The sequence below is a fragment of the Ylistrum balloti genome, unplaced genomic scaffold, assembly GCF_031769215.1.
Source record: "Ylistrum balloti isolate Yb309-2 unplaced genomic scaffold, AGI_CSIRO_Ybal_v1 Utg369702, whole genome shotgun sequence".
Lineage (NCBI taxonomy): Eukaryota > Metazoa > Mollusca > Bivalvia > Pectinida > Pectinidae > Ylistrum > Ylistrum balloti.
The window spans coordinates 705,828-715,879 of NW_026781932.1; the positions used below are offsets into that span (position 1 = coordinate 705,828).

General features: G+C 35.5%; 1 protein-coding gene across 1 annotated transcript; it reads right to left on the minus strand.

The window, feature by feature from the left end:
• Window positions 1-949: 949 nt before the first annotated feature.
• On the minus strand, window positions 950-8,825 carry LOC132565230 (uncharacterized transporter HI_0519-like). The gene is made up of 10 exons (XM_060229866.1): window positions 8,335-8,825; window positions 7,571-7,715; window positions 7,046-7,237; window positions 6,546-6,707; window positions 5,395-5,520; window positions 4,598-4,731; window positions 3,954-4,122; window positions 3,323-3,580; window positions 1,674-1,854; window positions 950-966 (listed from the first exon to the last, which is right to left on the minus strand). Exons 1-10 carry the CDS (start codon window positions 8,823-8,825, stop codon window positions 950-952), a joined length of 1,875 nt encoding a protein of 624 aa, XP_060085849.1.
• Between the last annotated feature and the right edge of the window lie 1,227 nt (window positions 8,826-10,052).

Below are 10,052 nucleotides of genomic sequence, written 5' to 3' on the forward strand. Positions count from 1 at the left end.
GGCTCCTGTCAGTGCAATGGTATGGCGTCACAGTAGCAGTTCACTGACATCACGTCAACAATTTAACTACGTCTACGGAGCGCAGCATTTGGACACCGAATACATATAGGAGTAACAATTAAAGCCAGCAGGGTGGTTAAAATAAATCATCCATCCTTTGTTGGTGAGATAGAGTGATCTAAACCCTCAAAAAAAAAAAAAAAAAGCCTCGTGTATGCTTAATTAATCATCAATCTACACATGCTCTTTACGCACTCTGAAAACAATTTAAGTGACGTCACTGATGTGACCCGGAAGTAGTTCTCATTTATGAGGCCAGATACATACCCCAGCTACTGAAACCTTTTGTTAAACTGACAAATGAAACTTCTGTGATACAGCAAGATTGAAACTCATCTTAATAAACAATTTGTTTTATTAAAAATACGTCTATATCTAATATCAAGAGTATAATTTTATTTGACGTTTCATTGGCACGTTCACTAGAATTGTATGTTGTGCAAGATTAAATCACAATGCCTGAAGTATCTGAGGGGCGGGTCTCGTCACTTTTCCTACGTGTTTTTTGTTTATACACAATACATTTTATCTTCATTCGGACAAGGAAAACAAGGTAAGAGAAAAATAACCATTCACTCCCTTTAGGGTGAGATACGGAGATCTCAATTATCATTTAGCTATCAAACGCTCAACAAGACTCGTGTTTGACAATTTAATAATCTTTCCTCTCGGGTTGGGATCTTCCTTTTAACCCTTAAGGGAATGAAAACTATTAACACCGATAGCTATCGGCAGGCTAAGACGTTGTGGGGATAGTGAGCTTGGCTTAAATTCTCAACAAAACTTCCAAGGGCATTAATTGCTAAATTTGTTTCTAAAGACGTCGTTTATATTTGTGCTGCAGTACAGCATACTCTACTGCTAAGATCTGGATCATATGCAGCGTCCCTCAGACAAACAGTAATCCTGAAATACCAAATGCAAAGTGAAAGCTTGATATATGTCAGTTTATCACACAACGAAATACATGTAAAAATTGTGTGAAGAAATTTTTAAAGTATGTTTTAGAGTTAAATACGTAGTTTTAAATCCTGAAGTAATTTGCATTAGATAAAGCTATGATCCGTCCTAACCATTTAACACTAATTTGATAAACTAAATATATCAACGTGATTATAACGTGGGTTTTGCACTTAAGGATTATATTCCGCTTGGACGCAATGAGATACGGTATCTTCTCTATATGGCCTGATTCGTAAGGGGTTAGAATGACACCCTTACTGCCTCACATTTTTACTTTAATTGAGCGGTGATCCTTCTGAGGAAGCATTGGGTCCAGTCCTCTTGATAAGATATATAAGGGGTAGTTACTCCTTTCCGCATAAAACCCAGCTTTGTGTTAGTGTCACGAATGAATAGTACAATGTGACCGGATAGGGTGTTCTGCTGGGGACCTTCGTGCGCTTTAAAATTATAGCACTTAATGTCGCTTTCAGTTCCGCTCTATCGCATGGACCGCACACTAGCACAAGTAGCTTACACAAACGCTTACAAAAGCATATCACAGAGTTCTTAAAGCATGTAACGTTATTTTGTAAAATACATTTATATTTCATGTTTAACAGGTTCATCAATCTTTGAAGACAGTAGGAGTAAGTTAAATTGAAACCTACCAGTAACACATCCGGTAAGGTAACTAGCCAAGGTCCCAGCTAATAATCCTCTGATCGCCATGGTAGATAGCTCACTTTGTCGCCCAGGGGCAAGAGCAGCAAAAGAGGCGAGTGACATCACAACAGAGGGAATACTGGCGAACCCACACAAGGCATAGGTAGCGATCAACTCTGAGCGGTCCTGAAAGTAGCAGATGATCAGAAATTATAGGTCACGTTACCATTCCTTGATATTAGAATTATTGTTAAACGACAACAGCTATATTAAAACGGTTAATAAATAATGCACAGTAATATATCTTGTAACCCGGAAAACATTGCTTGCAATTTCTGGGATGTGTCACTTATGAGCAAGTACCATCCATATAACATGTATCCGGTAGTTACGCAACCTCGGAATACCAGTTGAAACCGGTTTCAGTTTAAATGGGAGTGAATGAGAAACTGGAGTTTATTGTATGATCTCAGCGACGCTTTCCTTTTGTGACTACTCATTAACATTATGTGATTGACTTTGTAACACTGGATAAGCTTATATATTGCTCAGAAACAGTATGGTGTCTATTTGTTTCTACTGACGCGCCATGGCACACATTGGTCAAGAATGAGGAGAAAGTACTTTTTTACGCGATTTATTGTAGCACTGAAGCGGATGTGGGCATTAGATAGACAGATTCTTTGATGAAAATTATCACCAACATGTATTTTTATACTGTGCCTGTCTCCTGATCTCAAAACACAGAACTGACTTTGATATCGGTCTTGAAATAGCAAACCATATCATATAACCACACACAAGATAAAGTAATAATTAGATACAGTAAAGCTAAATGTTCCCTCAAACTGCAACAAGCAACTGTTTCACCCTTCTTCATTAGTGGTTTCTTCATCAGCTGCTTACCGCAATCGTTTCCTGCAACGAAACCAACACGGGCAGTTTTCCACCAAGCTGAATGATAAGCGTGATGATTTTAATTTTGTAATTGTGAATTTTCCACTTCTAGAAAGAAACATACCTGCATTCCCAACACATCGCTGCTGATCAAATATTCTAAGGTTTACTTCCGATATCACGATTTTTCGTGCAAAATGTCGGCAACTTACAGGCAAACTCGTTCCGAGAGAGGCAGGTTGATTAAAGATTATGGGGGACGTTTTACAGTCATCACAATGCTCTCTTTGAAAAATTATCTATTTCTTTGTGCGATGGGAAGCCGGACGTGTTTGATACTCGTGAGTATGCTTTTGATTCAATTACTTGCTCTCATTTGAGAACGCGACATTACTTGAATCGGCCAACATTTTCATTGCTAATGTCGTCGATGAAGCAGAAGACGCTTTCTCTTACGGAACGCACGATTCTATTCTCCTTCTCTGTTTCAAGAGTCCCGTTTTCATTTTCCTTTAGTTCATATTTTGCCTTTTGTCACCGCAACATTCGATTAATATGCTAAAACTTGTCGCAGTTTGATCAATTTCATGATGTTCTGCACTAGTATTTCAAAAGAATGTCAAATATTTATGCATATTTTGAATTGTGACCATGTGATTTACGGTAAACCTGTATCATTTTTGTTAAAACTACATGTCTACGAATTTTGAAAAGACCTTTTTCTGAAAATAAGAGAAAGTAAGTGAAGTTTCCTTACTGTCAAAACTCCATTTTCTAACGTTGTGTTCCAGTTCGGCAGGAAGATATCGCCACTTGACGTCAGTACTGTGTAGTTGTATAATGCTAGGTATTCGTTGTATTGTTCTTTGTTGGAAAAATATTTTGCCAATTGTATGTAACTCAGGAAGAGCGTTGCAAAGATGCGCACGCCCATCAATTCCGCAACTTTGAGACAATCTACAGAATCGACTCCCATGATGAAGGCTAGCGGCCAAAAGCAATAAGAACACATTTTCTGAAATACAATTAGGTAAGCACATGCGATAAGGTTGAAGGATGTTGGATACAAAAAACGGGGAGAATTTCTAGAAGATGTTTCGCAAATTGTGACGCGATGAAATATTTATCTTACCATCACTATAAACAGAGTTGTCAGTCCTTCACTCACTTGACTTTTGTAAGTGAGTGTAAGCAACGACAACTCTGTGTAACGATCGGTTAAATCATAGTTTGCAATAATATGTTTCTTGTATTTCTATCTTATATATATATATATATATATCAATGTTATACTGAACATAGGTATAATTTAAGTATCAGATATGCAAATTTATTACATAATGAATATTTATGAGAACTTCAGCGATGGTACCCACTTATACGCTCACCCCAAGTGTGAGTTCCTCCACTCCCGCTCTATTCCCAAACCATGTGATCGTTTCATTGACGAAGGCGAAAAGGGATATGTAGATAAGAAGATTAATGAGGACCTTCTTTACAAGCTGTAGGCCTTGTAATCCCCCTGTTGACAGGGCTTCCACCAAACTCTTCGGTCTACTGAAATAACCATTAATTTGAGTAATAAATTGCATATTTTCATGTGTCGTCATATGTAATACTTGCACTATTGATCTGGTGGACAACGGTCAGTGTACTATACTTTTAAAACGTAGTGGGCTTAACGATTGATGCGACAAATAAATATGCTAGAAAAATGTTGTTGAATCTGTTGACAAATACAATTACATTAGTAATTCTCGTGATGTTTTTCCTTGCAAACAAATATAATTGATTATTGAAATTGTATTTATAAGCAAATAAAAAGCAACAAGAAATAAAATCATGTGAAAGTTTATATTCTGTGCTAGCTTAACAAGGAATAGTTCCAAAATGTAAAATATATATGCATATTCTGGTGACTAGCTCTGAACTCTCTAACAACAGATTAGTGTGATTAATGGTAGTTACCGACTTGTTTCCATGGTTTTAGATAATCGTTTATACAGTACCTAAGATGTAGACGCTGACTTACTTCTGTGTTCCAATAATCACACTTTTATCGTCATCATCGTCTTTGTTCTCGTCAGATGGATACATCATCTTAGATACAACTAGGGATGCTGGTGCTGACATGATAGAAGCCGTGAAAAGGTATTCGATTGGTATCTGGAAAATGTAGGAGAACCAGACATATTGTGTTTAAAGATTGAACAAAAAGACACATGAGTGAATTGCAACAATTGCAAAATTAACATTTTATAATCCAATGGAAAATCCGAAAACATTATTAAAGAGTGTTACTGGCCTGTTGAAAGCAGATTCCATGTCACTTATGTCATTGACGTGCGCTAGGTCATCTTACAATGAACGAATATGTTGCTTTTGTTGCACTTTTTGCGAGCTATACTATTTGGTTACCTTGGCCCTCATGTCATGTATGAATGGTTTTCATATTACGATTTATCACATGATAAGCTTATTATTTCATAAATATATCCATGTGATATTTTTTTGCATATTACTGATCCTGATATAACTTTTTGTTACGTCATATCTAGATAATAATATGGCGCCATAAACTTACAGATTGCATTGTGATGTATTACTAAAGATCATAAATTTGAACGGCTGGAACAAGCTTGACAGAAATGTTTGCTTTATACAATATCTGCTTGAATTATCAATCATGAAATAAAAATATCCTCAATTGGTTTCCTTTTCATGAAATCTGTCACATATTTTTTTTTTCATTTTCAACTGAAACAATATACAATATCAGCTGTTCATCAAGTGCATTGTAAAAATTCCAAATATGTCCTTTGTACTTACTCCAAAGTTTGTGAACACTATTAGAGGGACTCCGAATATCGACGACACTCCGTTTGTGTAAATACAGAAAATATGAGACGTCGATAACGTGTCTATATAATCTTTGACGAACACTAGAGACTCTGTCTACAACAAATATGATAAAAGACATGCAAAAATAGTTGCCTGTAACAACGGATAGTTTTTTGTTTTTGTTTTTCGTTTTGTTTTTTTGTTTTTTATTTGTTATTTTATGAATAAACTTATATAGATGAAATGATAAATGCAGTTTACACGTAAAATTCTCAAACGCATAATATGAAAATCATTGTCTACTACAAATATCTTTTTTTTTTATTTTCATCTTTTGAAACTCCAATTCGCAAAAATCGTTATGAACACAACCAAAGAATCCCCGATATTTACAATCATTGTATTAGCACGAATATGTTTAGAAATATCATTTAAGATATTCAGATATGTATATAGGGACAACGAATCATTCCGTTTCCCCCATTTGTGATATCCCAACACAAAGGGGTGCAATGCTCTCTTTGATTTCCTAGATGTAGTTAAAGTTACATCTATAATATTCCTTACTACTTACTCTTGGTCATCTTGTTTCAAATGAAAATAATGATGGTAAAATTATTTTTTAAGTGACATATCAAAATACTATGATGAACTGAATGCAGTTAATAGAATACATATATCATTTTCAAAGCAGCTGTTTATTTTCGTGAATCTGGTATTCGGTTAAATTATACAATTAACAATCACTTTCGTTAGACTTTTATAAATGCCAATGGCATACTGACACATATAAGAGTAGATACTCTATACACAAGTATTATACGTGCATTATAGAGATTGTAGAAGAATACAGGACCGTATGGGAGAAGGTTATCTGTTTGAGTTAATCGCCCTTGAACAGCTACTGTCATTTTGAGGTAGGCCCTCCTTATATTTGCTTGTGGTACCTAACTAAACAACATACATGATACCTTTAACTCAGGTGTATGGAGCGTCGAAACCATGCACCTCGGATCTTAAAATGAGGTTTCGCGGGGAAACATGTGGGAAATGTCGATTAACCCTTCATAGAGAAACTGTTATACTTGAAAACTGCCATATATCTGATTGTATTGTTTAGCGCAAATTATTATACCTACACCGCTCAGAAATATATTCGTGGCAGCGTTGATTGATTCTACAGGATTGGTTTGTAGGCAGTAACCAAGGAAACCGCCAATGTTTGAGACGATAAAATCCAAGATGCCGAGATAGGACAAAACAGACATGGCGGCACAGAACACGATCGCAGAAGGTACAACCTATAATGAAACATCAAGTTATCAATATATTATTTATTGTACATTGTTTGGTTTTTATTTAGGCTCAGAAACATTCGTTTCACCTTTTTGTCCGGTCGACGCTGGAAGGTAATTGATAAGCCTCGAACGTTTCTATTCGGGCCAGCGAGAGGGTTTGATATGACTTGATTCATTTCTCATTAAATATTTTCCTTAATACGCTGAGATTAATTTGTACATGTATCTGGACAATTTACAATATTTCTATTGTAGAATTGTGAACTGATAACTATATTTATAAACCACAAAGACATATACATGTATTTCAAACCAATAACACCTGCTAACTTTCAACTGACCCTGAATATGACCTTAAACGTTTTGTAATTTTCGCTAAACAGGAAACTCGATCCCTTGTCGGAGAATTCAACGAATTCCCATAATCTGTCTGCTACCCAGCGCACAGCACTACGACCCCACTCTGTCCGCAGGACGACCAGGGCGAAACCGAACTGGAGGGAAAGACCCCAGAATACAGTGTGCCAATTAATCTGTAATAACAACATTTTGATTTGCTATGACAGACACACATGTAAATCAATATGTTTTTGGTATTTTCTTCTGCAACATACGTTTGTACTAAAAGGCAAATACAATCATGCAAGGAACAGTTCTCAGTCTCCTATAATTTGTTCTTTGTTAATATGATATCTTGTGTAATCTGCTCTACACATGACATTAAAATGTGAACAATGTTGAGCAAATATAACTTCCGCTTGTTATGTCAATTTGTAGTAAACGATAAAATGTATAAAATTTATTGTCATTATAATAAACATGTACCAGGAAAACTACAATAAAACACATGTAATCTATTCACTGACCTTCTTCTTATTGTTGGACACGAGGAGTAGGATGAAGACAAGGACGAAGATTCCGCCGAGAGAGATGAGGTTTCGTGGATTAGTTGGTACAACCGTGAGTCCTATGTATGTTGCTATGAGAGTAAGTACCACAAAGTACAGCATCCTTGACAAAATAAAATATGTTAACAGTAAATTTGACATGGATAGATAGAAAATAAAAAAACATAAAATCACACAATGACACTGTAAAGAATCTTTTCGAGGAGTTAAGCTTTTTTCGATGATGACCTTAAACTGCGGAAAATTGATACTCTCAAATAGGGGATAACTATACAGGCCATGACATGACATTCGCGAGAAAAAATCGTTTTGATTCAGGGGGTTAAAATCTTAAAAATTTGAACCAAAAACAGTCTTTCCATTATATATAAGAGAAACTTCAATTCAATTGTCCACACTGTAGTATGTATGTAATATTAAACTTCATGAAGTCCATATGTAACACGAAATTATCTAAAGGTCATTTCATCGTTACTGATTATACCATAAGAAGAGAACTTCCCTGTTGAAACTTTGCGAATCCACACTTGCCCTCTGCTTAATTAGGCATTAAAAATAAAAATGTCTACAATAAGTTAAAAACATTTTTTAAGGACTCATTTCCTTTGTCAAAAATTCACGTTTTATCATTAAAGAAAGGGAAAAAGAAAAGAAAAAAAATGCACCTTGATGAAAAAAATAAGAAAAGGAAAAATGCACCTTGATGATATACTAATACTCGCCATCTTATAATCTTCTTTACTGTAACCACATTGGGAGGATTCTTCGTTCCAAGAATTTTTCTAAATGATCGGTACACAGACAGTGATTTGATAATCCTCCAGCCGAGGTACATCAGTAGTAATATTGTACAAATCAGAAGTCTCCAGGAACCCTCGTCTCCGAACCGGAACAACAGAGAGTATACAACATACGCTAGATACACCAACAGTAAAAGGCTGAATAATATCTGTTGTAATATCTTTTTATGTTCCAAAGCAGTATTCAGGATCAAGGGAAATACTTTGTCAACAAAGAAAACTTTCTTTGTTTCTTCTTTATCATTTTCTGTTGGTTGCATCTCAATGTATGCTATTCCCGATATCGAAGGCATTTCTGCGTCGGGTTGGACATTCATGGGTGATTCTATTCTGTCTTTAAAGTAGAGGTCTTTCATTGAAATATCCGTTTGGACTCCTTCGTCCAAACTGTTCTGTCTGAAATCTGTATCCATATTTATTTCTGAAGAAAAATAAATGGGATATAGTGCATATAATAAGCATAGGACAAATTCATCTCGGCGTTACAGCTTACAAAAAGAAAATATGTGACACCAATGCAATCAAAGGCATTAAGTATATCATAACGTCAGAACAGCATAGAACACGACATACCACTATACCAACACACACTATACCCACCACCATCGACAGACGAATACCAAAGAATGTTGACCCGTATACATACCAACATACTGATTCTTACATAAAATATATTCTTGAATATACATATCATTGCGTGAGTAAACAAGTTTAACATATTTATGCCACAGTGTAAACTTATTTAGGTAAAATTTAAATGAAAATATATTTCAACCTCAAGGCACACGATAACGCGTCACGAAAGTAGGGGGAAATATTCCGAAACGTCAAACAAGCAACACAACACATCATTTAGCGAACTAACACGCCGACTATAGTGTAAAAACACAAGGAAAGAATGTAACAGAGCACTAACATGCACGATTTTCTACTTTCAAGATAAGATATACCACAATGTTAACATAGTAGTTACTAACATACAACAGTGTTTAAATCAATGCCCTTCAGTATTAGTAATCAGAAAGCGTCTTCTGCTTCAACCTGGCATTGCTATGCAAATGGCGGTTAGTTTACGTCAAAGCGTTGACACCTTTTCTGGTATTCTCGTGAAACCACGCATATTCATTTCAAAGACAATCTTAATAATTTAATGCCATGTTCGAAACGTGTTTGACATGTCTGTGGTCTTGTAATTATTGAATCGTCTAAAGACGAGATTTTTTTTTTTTTGAAAGACAGAATAAATAAAATTCTAAGGTCTAGTACATCGGCTGAGTTTTCTTCCTAAACTTTTTGTCTAATGAGCACCTTAAGTTAAATTATACCGGTTTTATCTGTATGTGATTATTGCTTGTCTAAATAGGTCTAAATACCAATCCAAAACGTATATCATAGATCATCCAAATGTATTATATCTAGCCTTTCTCTATACTCACATAGACGAGAACTTACCGTGTTGTGAATTCCAGAAATACATTGCGCAGTCACATAAAGTAAATGGATGTAAAATCATTGCGCTTTCTAACGAACACGTGAAAATAGAAGCTAGGAGACCTTCTGTAAAAAGGGTGCTAGCGCATTAGCTATTCTACTGTTATAACATCAATGTATATGAGGAAGACGCGTGACAAGATAAAAAA